Source organism: Littorina saxatilis, linkage group LG17 (genome assembly GCF_037325665.1).
Source record: "Littorina saxatilis isolate snail1 linkage group LG17, US_GU_Lsax_2.0, whole genome shotgun sequence".
NCBI classification, from domain to species: Eukaryota; Metazoa; Mollusca; class Gastropoda; order Littorinimorpha; family Littorinidae; genus Littorina; species Littorina saxatilis.
Genome location: NC_090261.1, coordinates 42903026 through 42923723, shown reverse-complemented (window position 1 = coordinate 42923723; position 20698 = coordinate 42903026). Strand labels below are relative to the sequence as shown.

The 20698-nt window shown below is 39.7% G+C and overlaps 2 protein-coding genes across 2 annotated transcripts; one reads left to right on the top strand and one right to left on the bottom strand.

Annotated features, from left to right (window-relative positions):
* Positions 1 to 193: 193 nt before the first annotated feature.
* Positions 194 to 8210, bottom strand: LOC138953040 (protein YIPF4-like). Its single transcript, XM_070324812.1, has 6 exons — positions 8053 to 8210; positions 4810 to 4975; positions 4179 to 4350; positions 3224 to 3301; positions 2377 to 2490; positions 194 to 2002 (listed from the first exon to the last, which is right to left on the bottom strand). Exons 1-6 carry the CDS (start codon positions 8201 to 8203, stop codon positions 1865 to 1867), a joined length of 819 nt encoding a protein of 272 aa, XP_070180913.1. The 5' UTR covers positions 8204 to 8210; the 3' UTR covers positions 194 to 1864.
* A 194-nt stretch (positions 8211 to 8404) lies between these two features.
* On the top strand, positions 8405 to 20111 carry LOC138953034 (exonuclease 1-like). Its single transcript, XM_070324807.1, has 13 exons — positions 8405 to 8542; positions 10902 to 11121; positions 11346 to 11465; positions 12371 to 12494; positions 13033 to 13170; positions 13640 to 13855; positions 14229 to 14513; positions 14872 to 15064; positions 15667 to 16111; positions 16484 to 17366; positions 17952 to 18006; positions 18416 to 18539; positions 19163 to 20111. The coding sequence occupies exons 2-13, from the start codon at positions 10961 to 10963 to the stop codon at positions 19296 to 19298; spliced, it is 2880 nt and encodes a 959-aa protein (XP_070180908.1). The 5' UTR covers positions 8405 to 8542; positions 10902 to 10960; the 3' UTR covers positions 19299 to 20111.
* The last annotated feature ends 587 nt before the right edge of the window (positions 20112 to 20698 follow it).

The following is a 20698-nucleotide window of genomic DNA, read 5'->3' as shown; positions in this document are numbered from 1 at the left end:
GACTCTCTTCTGCACCGTACGCTTGTCGAGTTAAAAAATGTTTCACCCATACAAATGTTGTTTCTTTTCAAAGTTTATTTTATTAACTAAAGTCACTTCTTGTATGGTCTTCAGCAAAACTCCACTGAATTATATACGTGGTATTTAGCCCTCAAAACGCAATGGTGAGAAACGTGAACTCTGAAATCAAGAGTACACCAGAAATCTTTTTATTTGTGACATAAAAAGAAGTGAAAAACATTCAAAACATGATTATATTATACATGCATTTCAATCTGAACACACACACACGCACACACAAACCTCCTCTCTCCTTTATCACATTGAGATGTGAGATTTGTTATGATTAACTTTATCACTAAGACATTTCAAAGCACAGTGTTTTGTGCCAACTCACAGTTGCATAGCGCCACAAGAAATAAATTATAGTACGTCACACTAAAAAAGAAAAAAAAAGAAAAAAGAGAAGTGAAAAAGAGAGACACAGAGAGAATGATTATCTTTCACTACAGCAAGACAGCTTCAAACCTGATCATGGCAGAAATATGTCTTAGAAATGCTGTGCTTGTATAGGAATATTAACATGTACATGTATGTCAGAATATATGTCTCGGAGTTATGTATGTGTTCAGAATATAAAAGTCAATAACAAAGGCCAGCAAAAGGGTGAAATTGTTTGTAAAAACATTCATTGTGTGATGCATTATCACATTCCGTCCTTTTCATGCCAATTACACACTAATAATTAGCAACACACACACACAAACACACACTCTCTCTCTTTCTTTCTTTATTTGGTGTTTAACGTCGTTTTCAACCGTTCAAGGTTATATCGCGACGGGGAAAGGGGGGAGATGGGATAGAGCCACTTGTTAATTGTTTCTTGTTCACAAAAGCACTAATCAAAAAATTGCTTCTTATATACTGCTTGACTAAAATCTTTACAAACATTGACTATATTCTATACAAGAAACACTTAACAAGGGTAAAAGGAGAAACAGAATCCGTCAGTCGCCTCTTACGACATGCTGGGGAGCATCGGGTAAATTCTTCCCCCTAACCCGCGGGGGGGACTCTCTCTCTCTTTCCACAGCATACCATTTGACAATAGTGTTTTAAAATCCCTCCAAATGTGATGAATCAAAGAATAAAAAAAAACCACCTGTACTTGAAACAAAACAGCAGAAACTACACTAAGGTACATCCAGAACTGACCTCAGTTCAAACTCTGATATGAAACCCGCTGTAACTATAAACCATTAGAATGCATTCGCCTGCTGACACACCGATGAGGGACAAACTCTATGGACCCATGGAGAGCCTCCGGCGTACAGCAGCCTCCATCAGGGCCTCCGGAGTTGCTGTCTGAGCGAACGACGAAGAAGAAGAAGAATGCATTCAGCAGCCAATAATTGGGACAAAATAATAGCTGTAACAAAAAATATGCACAGGCCCTTATGGAGAGTCAAGAAAACAAAGACAATTCAGCTGTAACAGCCCTTCATCTGGCACTGTCTTATTTCCATTCAGAAAGTGTTAAAAGCACAAAAACATTTGTCCACTCTAGTTTGCTACATCAGCCAAAACTCTTTCGCGTCTTGATCCGCACTTCACAACCAGTCTCTTCACAAACTGTTTATATAAGAAGAAAGATCATATCTCCCGCCAAGAAGCCTCAAGTAAATGAGAGGGCAGAAGTCAGTTGTGGAGAAGAACAGAACACCATTAGTATTCCCACAAAACCACCACAAGTTTCTCATGAACTTGATGAGTTCCAAAGCCCACACAATTCACAGAAACACATGTTCATGTTCCCACACGCTTTTTGTCCGTCAAGAGTCAGAAAATGTTTTTTGTTTGTTTTTCACACCCCTGTGTACAATGAGAAGAAGTAGATGTAGAGAAGGAAGATGGGGTAGAGAAGAAGCGGCTTTTTATGCTGCAGTTCTTGGACACACAATAGTGATCCAGCGCTGTACGCTGCCCACAGCACTCCCAGTAACTGTAACAAAGTAGAATCATAAAGGTAAAGTTAGTCATGACAAATGCCAATCTGTGTGTTCTACTGCAATGTATGTAAATACAGGTGTTCAGTAAAAATGTTGTGTATCAATCATGAGAAGTTTTGTTGGTTAAAAAGAGAGAAGAGCTTCATTAAGTTTTAAAGATCAGCATCTCTGGAACACACAAATATCACAAAGGTACAGTCTTCAACAACTAAAGTAATGAAAAGTTCAGCACAGACATAAGAAGCTGCACACTCACGGTTCTTTCTTGTTTGGGTTGAGATAACCACTATCGTCGATTATTCTTTAAGATTATGATCGACCGCTGAAGCCTAACATATCATAAACCTTCTACACAAACAACCCTTACCTGTAAGGCCCTTCGGAGGTAAATCATGACGCCAACAAGCGGGAGAAATGCAGCGATGATGACGAGGGGCAAGACTGAATACCCAATCACACCCAAACACTGAGAGTAAGTCACCTGCAGGCACAAAAACAAAGTGTCAAAACTCCTCAGTTGTATTCAACATAAACTGTCAGTGTCAGTTAGCATGTGTTTGTAACTATGTGTGTGTGGTATATCATCTTGATTTCATTTTACAAATAATATATAGACACTCTATGTGTATATTGTGCATGTGTGCGAGTGTATATGGGTTGTCCTCCAGAGCTGGGTACCTTTTTGTGACATGCATTTTCAGTCCTTTAAATTATCACAACGTAAATTAAATGGCAACTAGAATTATTATTTTTACTGTTTTCAGTAGTACTCCAGTTTTCTTTATACAGATTTTTAGTGTTCAAATCTATGTCACAACTTTTGGTTTCCATGTTACGAAGTTGACTAAGTTTAAAACCCTTGTAATTTACTGAACGTAGACAAACAAACTGTGCAGGTACATGTGTTACTAATTATTTATCTGCAGGCCAAAGATAAAAATGGAACCAGTATTTATTAATGAAATCAATTTAAATGGTTAAAATGTCTCAGTTAAGTAAAGAAAAGCCAACTTCCTAACATGGTTTGCCCTGGTAAACGGCTCTGGAGAATGACCCATATTTATGTGAGTGCGTGTGCAAAAGCATGACCAGAGCTGAAATGGTGACCCAAACTATTCACATGGTAAGGACTGTTCCTTTAATTAAATTTTGGGAGTAACACCCATGTCAATCTTTGCCTTTAACAAAGAGTCAAGTCCGACAAAGAGACATACCTCTCCGCCCAGCACCCTTGCCAGCATGAAGACCATGAAGGATCCACACAACCAGATGGTCAGGATCCACGACACAACCTGCACCAAAAACACCAATAGTGGAGACAGTTCATTAACATGTACACGTGATCCAATAATTGCCTGAAGCTGGTGCTACAATGAGTCAAATTTGAAGACAGAAAGATTGTGAGATGTGTATCTTCCGCAATACAGTTGTGCAAGTGTGACCAACAAACAGCTTGCTGTGATTCTATGATGAATCACACGCACTGTGAAACTTCATTTAAAACTAAGAATTGCTTGAAGTCCAAGTACCACCATAGTGCACTTGCCATAAACAATAAGTATACAGTAGAACCTACCTGTGTGATAACTTCTCGGTGACCACCATCTGCTCAGACACAAGTTACACTACAGTGACCACCCAAAATAATCCCTGGCACATTTTTCTCCTATATACTTCACCTTTTCATAAGGTCCACATGTCCACAACAACCATTTTTGATTCGTTCCTTGAGTTGTTTTTATTTATATCTATACAGGTTTAACTGTATTGCTAATTTAGATCATGTCTGCTGCAAAAACCTATGTAATGAAACAATTCACTGGAATTTGGATACTATCCATCGATGAATGGTGTTAATAACAGGCCAAAAACATGAAGCACGAATCGATTTTGTAATATAAGTCAAATGTATCCATAACAAACACCCACAGAACCAACCAAAGGCGGTCCTCATAGACAGGTGGTCATCAGGGAAAGGTAATCATACAGACAAATATCTTGTCAGGGACTACTGGGAGGGTCTTATAGGCAGGTGGTCGTTATCTTCGCCAGGGCAGCTTTGACTGTATTAAAAAAAGTCCCACTTACTCCAATGGCAAGCAAATAATAAAACACACTCACAGATACAGACACACACAGCAAAATAGCTCAATCCAGTCTGTAACTCACTCTGAACTGTCCATACAAGGAGACCAGTGAGTACAGCAGGATGATGAGAAGAGGACCCCAGAAGTCAGGCGACTCGCGCAGAATGTGTCTGTTGAAGCCCAGCTGTGGCAGGGGGAACATCACGCATCGCACCTTGTAGTAAATGTCTTTCAGGTCAATGTCCAGCTCCTCCCTTTGGAACGAAGAAAAGAAAACCAATATTTATGTGAAGGATGTGAAACGTTTTAATACAATTACTATTACTAATGGAAAAACAACAACACTATAAATATAATTCTTTTTTCTTTGTGGATTTCCACTTTCTCTAATTCTACAAACTGTTAAAACTATCCTGATCAAACCCTACACTCTGTGCGGTCTGGGTTTTTCACCCCATTCATTATCATTTATTTGATTGAGAGTATAAAAATATTTTCAAATATTTTCCCAACACTCAACCATCACTAATATTAAGTGAAAGCAATTATCACTCAATTTGTTCATCATAATGTTTGAAGTTTGCAGTCTGACACAATTTACAACACTGGCATAAATCTAAAGCATTCTAATAAGTAATATGCTGTCAAACGTACCCCCTCTTCCCCTCCCCTCCCCCCCCCCAAAAAAAACAAAAAACAAATAAAAAAATTACAGTAATGGCCTCTGATCATCTTCTTCATCAGCATCATCTTCCTCCAGCAGCCACCCGAACCCGCGGTTCTCCAGAAACTTTGACGCTGGACCCCTTTTTCGTACGCCATATCCAGAGCTGCCGTCTTTCCCTGCTGCTTGGGCAGTAATATCTCCTTCAACGTCACCTGAAATTTTGTTGCAACGCAAATGGTGAAATGCATCAAATAATCAACTGATTGACAATACCCTTCACCAACATCAACAACAACCAGACACAAACTGGCCAAAAGGTTACTATCACATTATGATTAGTTGAAGCCAGTTTTAAGAATTGTTTTATGTGACTCACGGCCTTCTGCATTTTTGTCCCGACAAAGTAAACTAAACTGGTACAGTCCCAAATTTACACCGTGGAACCCCGGGGATGTTGCTACACATTTTGGAAAATTGGCTTGACCTCATCAACATAAATAGGACATTTGACCGGCTTTGTGGATTTCAATAGGACATTTTACACGACTGACCTGGTCGTACGCACCATCGTCTGCTAGCATTTATTCGCTCCATGTCTATCAGTTACAGTTATGCATTGGATCAGTTCGTGTTACTGTGCCTGGGGTGGTTGTGTGTGGTTTAAAACATTTTGCAGAATGTGAAAAGGGTTACGTAGTGTTGTGCTCTTGAGTACATAGCTGCAAAATTCTGGCAGGGCCCAGATCTGTGCTCTAAATCAAATGGAATGCAATGTAAGCGCTTTGACCGATGCAAACAACATTTAATCGGACTCTTTGTCCGCCCTCTACAGGACATATGACCAACACCTGACCATATGAATCAGCGTCTGGCGGCAGTTAATCGGACTATGACCGATGCCTAACGACATCCCTGGAAGTGAAACCCACATGCTGAAAGAAGAGCAACCATTCGAGATTTACTCAGTCAGTCAGTGGGATCGTGAACTGGGTTAATTATTGCCACTAAACTTTAGAAACTAAACTATTGATTAGCTTAGTTTACAGAGACATGGGCTGATGGGAATGTTGACCTTGGGTGTTGTGAATTCAAAGCTCATATATTCCAGTGGCATTATTGAGTTGTTTTAATACAATCATTTAGTCACTCATAGTGGTATTGTTGAACTTTAGCATTGTAAATTCAGGGACTTTTTTTACTACCTTGGAATTTGCAGAACTTTCTCTTGTAAGCTTAAACTTAAAATTTCGGCGAGCCGAAGTGCATGACAAGCAAAGGGAGACAAATATGGTGGATGCAACTTTATTGAGAGTATGCGTTATATTCGACAAAAGACACAGATGACCAAATTATGCTCAATTTTGTAGCTTATTCCATCAGTTAATTTCACTGAAATTATTCTTTGCTTTGAGTCTGACAAAAGTGACTTCTATATATATATACGACTTGTGTCTGTGTGTCTGTGTGTCTGTGTATTTGTGTGTTTGTGTATTTGTGTATTCGCCATGCACGGCCAAAGTTCTCGATGGATCTGCTTCAAATTTGGTGGGCATATTCAGGTTGACCCGGTACAGGACACAACCTGGTCGATATTTCAACACGTGCTCTCAGCGCGCAGCGCTGAACCGATTTTGGTTCCACCTCAGCTACCCGGGCCCCCATACCGACACACCATAGCCGCTACACCACATCACAACGCCAAAGTTCTCGGTGGATCTTTTTCAAATTTGGACACCGTATTCAGCTACACCCCGGACACAATATCATCGATGAGATATTTCAACACGTGCTCTCAGCGCGCAGCGCTGAATCGATTTTGGTTTTTGTGTTCATTTCACCATTATAAGTAACTCTTCCTTATCTTCTCATATTCTCCAGGTTTTCAGCGTTTACCTCCCTTCCTTCGTAATGGTGCACTATAGTGTGAGTGGAGCGTCTTCGGATATTCCCGGCGTTCTGTTACTGTTACTATTTTTAGAAGGTCAACGCAGTGTCCAGAACGTAAATTGGACCCGTAAATTATCCTCACTGTAAAAGTGCAAAGGTCGAATCAATTTATAGCCACGCGAAAAATACACTGTCATCTATCTCTCTATAGATACGGCTTCTCTGTGTTTTTGTGTGTGTGTGTGTGTGTGTGTGTGTCTCTATGTGAGCAACACCTGTGCATTGTTCAGTTCTGTTTGTGATGTGGTCTGGCGGCTTTTGTGTAAATTTATGTACTGGCCTTCCTTTTAGAAGCCATAACTTGCTCAGTCCTGTTTGAGTGGAGTTCGCCTCCAAAGGTGATTAACACGGTTACATTCGTCGACAAGGATGGGACTCGATATGGTCAGGAATGGCATTATGGCCACTGAATCATTTTCGTGCTGTTCCCATTCCACGAATCTGGGAGGGACCTAAGCTTGGCGGGTCCATTGTTCGGACCCGGCGAAGCCGGCGTACGGCTCTAAGTACTTCTTCCCGGCGAAGCCGGCTACCCGGCAAAGCGGGTATTCATTCTAGTGTACGTATACATGTAATGATGTATACGTATTACTATCAAATACAACTCAATAATGGGGGGTATTAATGCCACTGGATTGTGAGCTTTGAATTTACAACACTAAAGTTCAACATAACCACTATAACCCAAACTGTACGTACTACAGAAAACAAAGCAAATTAAAGGAGGAGAAATGTGAGGAGAAAAGGTGAGGAAGCCTCAGCTGAGTTAACGTCATACTCAAGTTACTCAGTTACTGGTCATTTACATGTTACTCGCACGTGATTCTAGAGTCCAAAGTGATACAGCACTAGCCTTTCATTCTGTTTTAGACTGGAACTGCCTCAGCACTTCATTTTGAGCTGACGACGGCCTTACTCTAGATAGTCTTAGGCCAAAAAAAAAAAATTGTCTGTTTAGGGTAACATGACCAAAAAAAGTAGGGTCGGTAGGTAGGTAATTTTTGTTTTTTTGTTTTTTTTGTTTTTGTTTGTAAATGCTATGTTGGCTGAACATTCACTTCTTATATTTGATGAATACATGTTTCAAAACTAACGTATAAATAAAACAGAGAGAAAGGGAGAGAAAGAAACGCCAAATGTCTCTTTTTAGCATTTTTACCTCTTTTTTTTTTTTTTTTTTTTTTTGAAATCAAAAAAAAGTTTTTGGGTCGGCGCCAAATCGATAGGGTCGGTCGGGTTACCCTAAACAGACAATTTTTTTTTTTGGCCTTAGCATAAATAATCTTGAACTTGAAAATGTGAAATAAACAAAACAAAAAAATTTAAAAAACCAGCGACATACCTCCCAAGTTCTGAGGCACAAACTGAAACGCATCGGGAGAGGGTAGATTCCTGTTCTCATACCCAGCGTTTGGTGGAGGAGGACCTACACTGGTCAGGTCGATGGTAACATTGTCGTTCTGTGGATTGGGCGACGTAGCCATGTTCGCCATTTTGGAATTCCTGATGCAAAGTCACTTTTGTAGTTTGGAATGTATCGATCATATGGAATCGGATCTTCAAATTATACATCAAAAGAAGCTAAAGAAACGTATTTTACGCTGGGTTTTAAGCTGTACGTGATTTATCGATCCAGGTTTGAGGTTTTGCTAAAATACGAAACTACGCAAAATTTGATTAGCAACGCGGGAAACACGAGTTGTTCTGTAAGCTTACCAAAGACCTTGTACAGAACAGAAGCAAGAGAGGCTGAAACTCCACTTTGTGCTGATCGAGGCGACGGTCGTTGCAAAATCAGTTTTCATGGTTTAGATTGATGCTAAACTTAAAAGGTACCTCTTTTGTGACAAATCTGAATGTGCTGTGATTGACTTTACCCAGGTACTGAGGTAGATGTGATTATGATTATCTTTGATCATCTAATTCTAAGGCAAAAAAAAAAAATTGTCTGTTTAGGGTAACCCGACCGACCCTATCGATTTGGCGCCGACCCAAAAACTTTTTTTTGATTTCAAAAAAAAAAAAGAAAAAAAAGAGGTAAAAATGCTAAAAAGAGACATTTGGCGTTTCTTTCTCTCCCTTTCTCTCTGTTTTATTTATACGTTAGTTTTGAAACATGTATTCATCAAATATAAGAAGTGAATGTTCAGCCAACATAGCATTTACAACAAAAAAAAAAAAAAAAAAAAAAAAAAACCTACCTACCTACCGACCCTACTTTTTTTGGTCATGTTACCCTAAACAGACAATTTTTTTTTTTTTGGCCTAAGGTTTTTACCCAAGTAAAAACGTACGTGCCGCCACTAACATTCACTCCCAAGTCCAACTCGGAAAATAGCATGTTTACTTTAGTCGCAACTTATGAACCCTATTAACCACACTGATGCGGCAGCTTCGCTGTTAGTGTAGCATCACGCAACGATGAGAATAATTGAGATGACCACTTGCATGACCAGCACGCCGCGGTATCGTTATATATATGCATGCAGCTGTTTAAGGGGTCTGCCTCCTTATGGTCATAGTAACTTGATTCAATGTTTTTAATATTTTTGTTGGCGAAAGAATATTCTGTCTACGTTACATATATATCTGCACAGAACTTTTCTAGTCCCTTGAACTTTGGATTTTTTGTGTACCAAGGTGTCTTTGTAAATAAGGCTGCATCAAGATAACGGCTAGTATTCTACAGTACGAAAGTAGTAGCCACTTGCTATATAATTGTGGGGGTAAGTAAATGGAACGCCCGGTAGCTCAGTTGGTAGAGCACTGGACTTGTGATCAGAAGGTCGCAGGTTCGAATTCGGGCCGGGACGGACACGGGTCAACTTTATGTGCAGACCCAGAGACGGAAGCCATGTCCCACCCCCGTGTCATCACAATGGCACGTAAAAGACCTTGGTCATTCTGCCATAAGTGCAGGTGGCTGAATACACCTAAACACGCAGACACCTGGGTAGCGCGACTCCGTTGCTGCTAGCTTTCCACTGGGAGGAAGCGACCCGAATTTCCCAGCGATGGGACAATAAAGTAATGAAAATGAAATGAAAATGAAATGAAAAATAGCAAGAAAACACATTTCAAAGCACTTTCAAATATATATGTTAAAACTTAAATGCCGTCTTTTTTAAATTAATTTAACATAGCGCCATTGAATTTTTGCATATATAGAGAAGTAAAATAAAGTGCCTCAGAATAATTCGACTTTCCTTAAAATTTGATATGTTGTAGGCCATCCATTTTGCAAGCTATGTTGAAAATGTGAACACATATATATAGTCCCTGGCCAAAAAATAAAACTACCGGCAGTTTCCCATCCCCGGCTACCCCTTAAATTTCGACATCAAAATCAACACATTTCACAGATCTATGAAGATGGCAGAGCTTTGATATTTGCATACTCATACTCATAGCCTACGGTGACACAAATATGTTAACCAACATTCAATGACCTTGACCTTCACACAAGGTTGTAAGCGAGTTCCGAAACTTTGTAACCATATCAGTATTATTGAAAAACACAAGCAGAAAAGGATTAAAAATCCATACTTTTAGTGTTGCAAACTCTGTTTAAATTAAGTTATAAAGAAGATAGGAGTTGTTTGAATGGATCTGCAGCAAGAAAAGCACAGTAAAAAGAAGTTTTATAGTCTTTTGTAGGAATTTCTTTTAACGGTTTTGCATTTTGAAAAGTAAAACACTGCCTTTGAATAATTGAAAATGCCTTAAAAGATGATATATTGTAGCCCATTCATTTTTAAGCTATGGTGAAAATGTGAGCATAAAATCCCTGGCCAAAAAATGAAACTACAGGCATTTTCCCATCCCTACCTCATAATATTTGCAGCCGTCATTTTTCATTTCCCACATTCATAGACATCAACAAATTTCAGAGATGAAAGCAGACAGAGCTTTGATATTTTGTATACTCATAGCCTACTGTGACACAAATATGTTTACCAACATTCAATGACAGTTGACACCTACTGGCAGTACGCCTACAGGGAATGCACCCACTTTCTGTTGACTTAGACCCCTTCTGCCTAAATAGCATTATGATTAACAGCTCCAGAGCTCTCTCTCTCTCTCTGTGCATGGGCTCACACTTTTTATGATGATGGAGCTGAATTGAGCAATTCTTCTGTTCCATTTTAATGTGTTACTGTGAGTGCATGTGACTGTTTTCACTTTCAGAAATGCCCCATTTGAACTAACCACTTTGGACAAGGAATTTACACCGCATAAACTGAAGGATGGGAATCCAGGGACTGCTGCCATTCCTAAAGAAAATCCACACCCAGGTTAACATCGCACAGTTCCAAGGGTGCACAGTTGCCATTGATGCCTACTGCTGGCTTCACAAAGGTGCTTTCTCTTGTGCTGACAAACTGGCACTTGGGGAGAAAACTCAACAGTAAGTCTGTCACAATAAGGGGTTAGGTTTATAATGGTAATGTTGGAGTTCCTCATTTGACTACTGAAAAAGAAATGTGAGGTCTATCTCATGAAAATATTACGTACATTGTTTAAAGTTTATTGTTTGAAAGCAATTTATCAAGTCTAAATATAAAATTTGTTGTTTCTGTCACTTATAAAATTTGTTGTTTCTGTCACTTATAAAATTTGTTGTTTCTGCAGGTATGTTTACTACTGCATGAAGTATGTAGACTATCTTCTACGTAGTGGATTGAAACCTATCCTTGTTTTTGATGGCTGCCATCTACCCTCCAAGAAAGGTGTTGAGACTTCAAGACGAGAGTAAGTTGTTATTTTTTTTTCAAGGCTTTAAGTTTATGTTTTTGTATTTCAGACAGGGTTTAGCCTGGAAGAAAAAGACAATGGGACATTTGTCCCCCTCAACCAAATTCTGATGGGACATTACAAAGTCAAAGGCAAAACGCGCAAATGGTTTTGTCAAAAGATGCAAAATAGTGCTATTTAGTGCCATATGATGATATGAAAATTTGCCCGTGTATCAGGTTAGTGTGTGTGTGGTGTGTGTGTGGGTCTGTGTTTCGATTGATATCGCTTCTGTTGACCGTTTCCACAGAAGTATTCGCGCGAGCACAGATAGTTCGCAGGATTGGTTGAATACTAATTAATTACAATTTGAAAGCCAATCACAGCAAGTTTCACAAACTCGCAAGTTGCTCGGCTTGGCGCGCGCTTTTGCTTAGGTCATTCCGAACACTGTACTCCCGTTAAACGTGTGCATGGGGTGGCGCAGTGGAATGTAATCTCAGTGCGCCCTTTGACACACTGAAGCCAAAGGGAATTCCAATGAGACATTTTGAGATCTTATGCGCCAATGGCGCAAGGCGCACTAGTAAATGAAAGCCTGTTCAGAATAAAAAAAGTTCAATGGTTTAATTTTAAGTGTTTCATAATGTTAAAGTTTGTTCAATTCATTGGCCCTCATCTGGGGACTCGGTAAAGTTCTGCATGAAGTAAATCAAAACTACTCATAATGTAAGCTCTCTTATTTTCTTCTTGTTAGTTTTGCCAATGAACAAATCCCTTTCTATGGAAATGATTACAGCTTTGTATTCTTCTTGTAGACACTGGGCCAACATTCCTTCCAGCTCATTGTTTATCTTTGCTTTTTCTGTTGACTGGTTTTATTGAGATTTCAGTGTAACAATTTATGTCTTTGCTATCTTCAGGCGTCGTGAGCTGAATCGCAAGAAGGCAGCCCAGCTGTTGAGGGAAGGCAAAAGAGCAGAGGCACGGGACTGTTTACAGAAATGCATCGACATCTCACCACAGATGGCATTGGAGTTGATGAAAGTAAGCATCTCTAAAGAGCAGAATCCAAGGTCATGGACCATAAAGTTAAAGGGAGGTTTTATGTTTAAATTGCAGATCTGGAGAAGTCTGCAACATTAACTTGGGGAGGTTGAAACATTTTATAGAGAATCCAACAAAACAAAATGAAAACGAGATATATATGCATATATTCATATTCATTCTGCATCATAGTAACATATCAGATATATGAAAAAAGATACTGTAATACATGTACAAGTACCTCCTGATACTGGCTTTTAGCATATGGCCCAAGATTGTGAATGTGTGATATATTGTGTAAAATATTCCATCTCACACGGCATAAATAAATCCCTGCGCCTTGAATCCGTGGTTGAGATATATGTGCGCGATATAAATTGCATAAAAAAAATGTAAAAAAAAAAAAGATGAAATCAGCAAATTTACCTGACAGTAACACCTAATAAAGTGACTTTTCTGCTTCAAGCATGCCTTCCGGCCTGCACCACATAATTCTTTTCACAGATATCTAAATTTGTTCATGTTTTTTTTTGTGCAGGCGTGTCGAGCGAGAGGAGTGGACTGTATCGTGGCACCTTATGAAGCAGATGCCCAGCTGGCGTACTTGAACAAAGCAGGCATTGCTCAGATCATTATCACAGAGGACTCTGACTTACTGCTTTTCGGGTGTGATAAGGTGAGGGGCATACCTACCTTTTTTTAAAGACGTGTAGAATGTGCATGGGCTTTTGATTGTTTGTTTATTTACAGTATAGATGATCTTTCCTTGGGGGTTTGGGAAGTGGGGAGTTGCTAAAACTGTATGGGTAAAGTGGAGATATAGAGGTGTTTATTGTTTTTGTTTTTTTACAAGGATGGGATTTGAACTTACTACTACATTGTGTGCTTCTTCTGTCAATCTGAACACATGACAAAGCCAACTTTTGATCTCCAAGTCCAAATAATAATAAACAGCTTCAGAGGCCCCTTTTCTGTACCCTCCCCTTCGGTAAACTTGTTCATTTCTAATTCTATCCATCCCATTCCTGCACTTAGCTGTGCCTCATGGCAACTATAACAGTGATATCTATTTTAGTATTAATCTGATTTAAGCGTAACACTCATCTTTATTTTTTTGATGTTTCTTATCTTTTGTGTTTCTCCAGGTTATTTTTAAGATGGACTTTTTTGGAAACGGCGTGCTGATAGAGCAGTCACGCTTAAACGAAGTGTTGGAAATCCAGGACGCATTTTACACGTTTGACAAGTTTCGCTACATGTGCATCCTCTCTGGCTGTGATTACCTCCCTTCCCTGCATGGCGTTGGCTTGGCAAAGGCCTGCAAAGTGTTCAAGCTAGCCAGGCAGACGGATATCAGACAGGTGGGTTTTGAACAGGAATATAGTGGTGAAGGAGTGGATGTGCTTGTTCCGTTTGCAGGCTGAGATCTGTATTTGCGATTGTCAGTTTCATCTGGCCACAGTCAGTGAGAAGGCTTGAGTGATGTTGGCCAGCAAGTCTTCATATTGAAAGATAGATGAGTGGCAAATGTTAAAACCTAATAATTATGTGTGTGTGTATGAATATTTTGTTTGAGTTTAGCCGCCTTGAAAAAGAAGCTGCTGCTGTCTAATCAGGACAAAGCTGAAGTGTTTGTGTGCTTGCATGTTTCAATAGTTTGAGATGCTGCTGATGTGCAACATGCACAGAATGTGTGTTTGTGCTGATAATGATTTTGTTTCTTGTAATTTGCAGTTACTCAAGAAGTTGCCGACTTACCTGAAGATGAATGTTGTGGTCACCAACGACTACATTGAAGGGTTCATTCGTGCCGACAACACATTCCTGTACCAGTTGTCCTTTGACCCCCTGACCCATAAACTGTGCCCTTTGAACCCATATTCACCAGAGGTGGAAATCGAGGAGCTGCGCTATGCTGGACCCTACTTCTCCCATGAACGAGCCCTGCAGATTGCCTTGGGAAATGTGGATATACACACGCATGAAAAGATTGCAGACTTTGATCCGGAAACTTTTGTGGTGAGGAATAAAAATGCGTGCATATTTTTAAATTTGATGTTGGCCATCTCCATATGATTGTGGAAAATCCTCAAGGTGCAATTATAAGAGGGGGAGGGGGGTGGGGCAGCTTGGTGGTGTCTTCATTAAAACTATTGTATATCCGGTAAGGCCAAGCAAGCAGCTCTCATGTCATGAGTGACTTGAAAAATACCAATATCTCTTCCCAACAGCAAACCATTTTTTTCCAGTAATGAATAAGTAACGGATATTACCTGACAAGCTTGTTATGAAACAGAAGTGACAAGCCTGTTGCCTTATCGTCATGATTATCAGGACTGAAGTTAAAACGTTGGTTTCGCTCGTGTTTTTGTTAAAGCCCAAGTATGCCAAGAAACAAGAGAAGGAAATACTGAGCATCTGGAAACGGGGGTACCGACCACGCTCGAAGACGGACACTACTTCAGCAGCACCAAGCAGTGAGATCTCCAGCAGACCCTTCCTGGCAGGCAAAGAGATGGAGGTGAAGAACAACCTGCCAAAGCGGAGCCCAGTCAAGCGCGCTAAAGAAGGTGAAGTTCTGAAACTGATGAATAGGGAGTGGGATATACAGTGGAACCTGTCTGTGATGACCACCCAAAGGGCCGGCCAGAAGTGGTCGTTATACACAGGTGGTCACTATATAAAAAGGTAAATCATGTTAAAAAGATGATATTAAAAAAATAGTCGGGGATCCTTTGGGGTGGATGTAAGGGACAGGTGGTCATGATCGAGCGATAGTCGCCTGGGCAGGTTCAACTGTTATTGAAATTCATGTAATACTAAAGTCAATTCAATGTCAAGTTGTGCACTTTTAACATACTTGTTAAGGAATGTGACTGCTTGTTTCAATCCATGTATCTGAAAATGTTATTGTCTTTTAAAAAAATTTTATGTCCATAATTCTGTTTGAAACATGGATGAAAAAGGCAAATTAATCATAACCTTTTTGTGTTGCTGATAATTTGAATTGACAATGAATGTAAAACACTATGCTTTTTTTTGTTAACACATTACAGCATGTTCAACTCCAGTCTATCTTTTTCACCGACTATGACTTGACTTTTTCAGAGAAATCCACCCCCACCCACCCCGCAGGCCTGCCTGCATTCACTTTGCGCTTTTTTTGTCACAGTGGAAGAGACCACAGATGTGAGGACAAACACGGAACTGGCCGACCTCTACTCTGCTCCAAAATCCAAACGGAGGCGGATGAACTCTGATGAGGATCTCGCTACTTCACCAAAAGCCAAGTCAAAAGACGTCAATCCTTTCGACACTGATGAAGAAAGTGATGACCAGAAAACCAGCAGACGAGGAAAGACAGCAAAGAAGCAAGTTCTGTCTCCATCCAAGTCTTCCAACCAATTTGATGATGTGAAGGTTAAGTCGACGCACGAGGCGTTTACCATCATTGAGCAGGAGTTTAAAGTGGACTTGAACCCTGAAGAAAAAGAAAATGGAAAGAAAAGGGTGACTCCCAAGAAAAACAAGTTTGCTGTGTCTGCTCTGGCAAAGAGAGCAAAATTCAGTCTGGATGCCCCAGCTTTGCCGAACGTCAAAATTGAAGTGAAGAGCAGGTGAGCTGTAAATTTATAATGTGTACACAACATATTTAATTGGGCTGGTCTTATTCAGTTATTGATATTCTGCTTGTTTTCTGAGATGAGCATAACTTAAAGCACTACAGTTACATTACTAGTCAAAACTAAATTAGCAGGGGAAATGCCGGGCATTGCATCAGATACAGTTTCGACAAAACTGACACTGATTTTTTTTTTTTTTTCAACAGAAGAGTATTTGTGGAAAGGGAAACATGAAAACCATGCTGAAACATCTATTTTCACGAACATTTTTAGAACTACTTTTAGTAGGGAACCCTGTAGTGCATGTGATATTTTCACCTTAATTAGTGTTACTGATTTTCTGTTGAATGCATTCTCTGTTACCAGGTACTTCGGTGCTTCAAGCTCTAGCGCTGCAGCAAGTACCTCTTCAGCTGATGAGAGCAAAACCAGCATCAACTCTACCAGTACCAGAGACAAAACCAGCGCTGCGGAAAGGATTTCCTCGACCCCCTCACCTAACGAAAGACGGAAGAGAGCTTCAGGCATGAACGATGCATCAACTTCAGCAGCAGAAGGGGCTTGTGAAGAATTAGAGTCTGTAGAAGATGACAAGCAGCCATCAGCCTCACCAGAGCTGCATCACAGTGGTACATCTTCACTGTCAAAATTCAGCTACGGTTCAGCCTCGGGAAAATCCTTGAGCACTAAAACCAAGGACATCAAGCTGACAGGGTCTTCCGGCAAGGGTTCTCAGTTCAAGAAGTCCAGTAACTCTTCTCCAGGTTCTGCTTTCAACTGGTCCAGTTTCATGTTTGCAAAATCCAGCAGCAGCCCGAACATTTCATCGTCAGTGTCTGTTAGTGCTGGCAGTAGCAGGCCTTTCAAGAGGGTCATGTCTGACAGCAAGAGTACCGAGTCTCAAGATTCACTGCAAAAGTTTGCCTCCATAACCGAGCAGGAGGATTCAAGTCAAAATGATCACTTAGGCTTGACAGAAGACGCTGACAAGAATTCTGTGTGCACAGACTCCAAGCCAAATGATTCTCAAGGAGGTGAGGGTGAGAGACTTTCTGACGTTAGTTGGAGCCAGCAAAGCAGCAGCACAGCCGGTGTGGATGCCAGCCAGCGCAGCAATCTGTACAGCATTGACTCTGACTGCTTTCCTACCAGCCAGGACTTTGTTGATCTGACCGACTGTGAAACGGACAGCCAGTCAGTGAAGAACAGAGGAGATGGAGACTTTGCCAGCCCACTGTCTGCCTCTCAGGTAATTTGGAGATTGATTTACAATTACAATTTTGATTGATTTTTATTTGCACTGAACATTTGGTAAGACTTACAGTTACGCACTGACATAACTACACAATGAAAGCCAATGACATTGACATGTCTGTGTAGTACATATCATTTCCTTCTAACAATTGAGTTGCCTCTCTTCATTGTGTGTGTGTGTGTGTGCTCCTTTAAAAAAAAAAAAAAAAATGTAAGATTTTAAAGAATACATGCAGTACATGTATCAGAAGGCTGATGGTCTGTGTATGTGCATTTGCATGAATGCATGCATACCCCTAGGGACAGTCAGAATTTGACTTGTCTGTTGATTAAATGCTTCCAGAAAACATGGCTTGCAGAGCAAAATCTGCAGTGCACCATGCATACCTGCTGGTTCATGACTTCATGGTCCTTCATATTAGATAAAACCTGTTAAAAACATGTGCAGGCCTGTTTAGTGGACTTGGCCATCTGTTCATATCCACAACTATTATGCTCACTTGGGAAACTGTTTGATGATACATTGTACTGATGACTCAAGTTGAGCACTATGTTTAAAATGTTGACTTTTTTCCTTCAGGGATCTCTGACAGTGACACTGAAGTCACCCAAGTCCACACCAAGAACTACCTCCAGTATGTATAATTTGTTTGATTAAAGTTTAAACAAGGATAATTATTATGAAAGAAGTTACCACAAAGTCAAGTAGACTGAAATTTGAATCTGATGATCGTTCAGTTTGGATGTTGAGTTCAGAAACCATACACACATGTCTGGTAATAATTTATTTACAGATGACAATTAAAACTTACACCTGTTGATGTAACATGCCCTCTGTGTGCAATGAGTCAGAAACTTACTAATACATGTACTTTGAGATAGCATTTATTTTGCACTGAACATTAGGTTACTGTTACGCACTGGTCTAACTATACAATGAAAGCCAATGATCGTGTAGTACACGTCAGATCGTTCTTACAAATACAATTGAGTCACCTCTCTTAAAACTCATGCATGTTTACCTCTGTTTCTTTGTTTATAAAGCTACATCCACAAAGAAATGCCGTGCGTCGGGCTTGTCTCGAGGGAAGAAGAAAACATCGTCTGGTGATGGAGATGAAAAGCAGCAGAAGATTCGAGACATGTTCTCTCGATTCGCTCACCAAAAGTAGGCACAAAAATGCATGTCTTGCAGTGACCGTCTTGTGCTTCTAGCTAGCGTTGCTTTTGTCATTGTGAGTGCTTTCTTGCTTTGTGTAGTTTGCATTGTTGTAAGTTTCTGTGTGTAAATGTGTGTTGCTTGTATGGCTTGTGTAAATAACTTGGGAGAGCTTAGCTCACGGAGTATGGGTGTCACTATATCTGTTCAGCTGAACCTATGTTCTAACCTGTGTGCTTTCTTTGCTGCTTCCTCTTCCAGATTAGTTCTTTTAGTTGTTTATTTATGAAGACTTCTGCTAACTGCCTTGTCAGTGTTTGTTATCTCCTTGGATTTATAGCTTATACACATTGCATTGAACTGGGTAGTAGGAAGTGCAAAAACAAATGTATGCAGGATACACACACACATACACACACACACACACACACACACACACACACACACACACACACACACACACACACACACACACACACACTCTCACTCACTCACTCACTCACTCACAATCACACAATGAAGGGGTGTGCATTTAAAACAAATATTGCCAAAAACGGTAGCAAAGCATAGGTCCAATCTAAATGAGAATTATGAACGTTTGTTTTAGTTCTGTTCTCTGTTGTTTTTTTCAGGGGAAAGAAATTGGAGCCTGTGCGCCGGACAAATTTTGAAGAAAATGAAGAAGATCCATCAGCTTCAGAACATGGAACTCCAAGCAACCCCCTGCTTGCATACTCCACAGAAACACACAGAAAGTTACTTCTATAGGAAATAGCTTATCAAGCATAGCCCCAATTATTTGTATTTGTAATGTTCCCTTTTCTACTTGTACATGTACTGGTAGTTTTTTCTTCCCGTTTTAGTGGAGAGTAAATGTATTAAAAAATAAAATTTATAATGAATGCACCTTAGCCTAATTTTAATCGGAAATAATGAAATGGAGTTGTTTTAACCCTTTTTTCTTTTCTTTTCATTTTACATCATTCTTGATAAGATTTCTTAGCTTTGTACATGAATTAACCTTTTTAAAATGTACACTGAAGACATTTCTTGCCTGTGAAATGTTGCGGTCTTATTTTTTTATTTTTTTAAAATCCTAGTGATTCTTTGTTTTATGGAGACCAGTTTGTTTTTATCTGAAGGCTTTTGAGGGTTTGAATTTAATGATAACCGCCTAAGCGTGAAATCACGCTTGCAAGTTTCAGTGCAGGTGAACTACTTTTTCTGATGTACCTAACTTCAACATACCGAGAATCTTGCACATTTTTTGACTCCTGTCATCACAAATACAGCTGTTTATCTGAAATCAAAACAAGTCGCGTAAGGCGAAAATACAATATTTAGTCAAGTAGCTGTCGAACTCACAGAATAAAACTGAACGCAATGCCATTTTTCAGCAAGACCGTATACTCGTAGCATCGTCAGTCCACCGCTCATGGCAAAGGCAGTGAAATTGACAAGAAGAGCGGGGTAGTAGTTGCGCTAAGAAGGATAGCACGCTTTTCTGTACCTCTCTTTGTTTTAACTTTCTGAGCGTGTTTTTAATCCAAACATATCATATCAATATGTTTTTGGAATCAGGAACCGACAAGGAATAAGATGAAAGTGTTTTTAAATTGATTTGGACAATTTAATTTTGATAATAATTTTTATATATTTAATTTTCAGAGCTTGTTTTTAATCCGAATATAACATATTTATATGTTTTTGGAATCAGCAAATGATGGAGAATAAGATAAACGTAAATTTGGATCGTTTTATAAATTTTTATTTTTTTTTACAATTTTCAGATTTTTAATGACCAAAGTCATTAATTAATTTTTAAGCCACCAAGCTGAAATGCAATACCGAAGTCCGGGCTTCGTCGAAGATTACTTGACCAAAATTTGAACCAATTTGGTTGAAAAATGAGGGCGTGACAGTGCCGCTTAACTTTCACGAAAAGCCGGATATGACGTCATCAAAGACATTTATCAAAAAAATGAAAAAAACGTTCGGGGATATCATACCCAGGAACTCTCATGTCAAATTTCATAAAGATCGGTCCAGTAGTTTAGTCTGAATCGCTCTACACACAGACACACACACGCACGCACATACACCACGACCCTCGTTTCGATTCCCCCTCGATGTTAAAATATTTAGTCAAAACTTGACTAAATATAAAG

What these genes read in the sequence shown, in the direction of transcription:
- LOC138953040 (XM_070324812.1), bottom strand. Translation starts at nt 8,203, where the DNA reads ATGGCGAACATGGCTACGTCGCCCAATCCACAGAACGACAATGTTACC. An exon ending in TGTGCCTCAGAACTTGGGAG is followed by an intron (nt 4,976 to 8,052) that starts GTATGTCGCTGG and finishes ACAAAATTTCAG; the next exon opens with GTGACGTTGAAGGAGATATT. An exon ending in CAAGGGTGCTGGGCGGAGAG is followed by an intron (nt 2,491 to 3,223) that starts GTATGTCTCTTT and finishes TTGTGCCTGCAG; the next exon opens with GTGACTTACTCTCAGTGTTT.
- LOC138953034 (XM_070324807.1), top strand. Translation starts at nt 10,961, where the DNA reads ATGGGAATCCAGGGACTGCTGCCATTCCTAAAGAAAATCCACACCCAG. An exon ending in GTTGAGACTTCAAGACGAGA is followed by an intron (nt 11,466 to 12,370) that starts GTAAGTTGTTAT and finishes TGCTATCTTCAG; the next exon opens with GCGTCGTGAGCTGAATCGCA. An exon ending in TGCTTTTCGGGTGTGATAAG is followed by an intron (nt 13,171 to 13,639) that starts GTGAGGGGCATA and finishes GTGTTTCTCCAG; the next exon opens with GTTATTTTTAAGATGGACTT.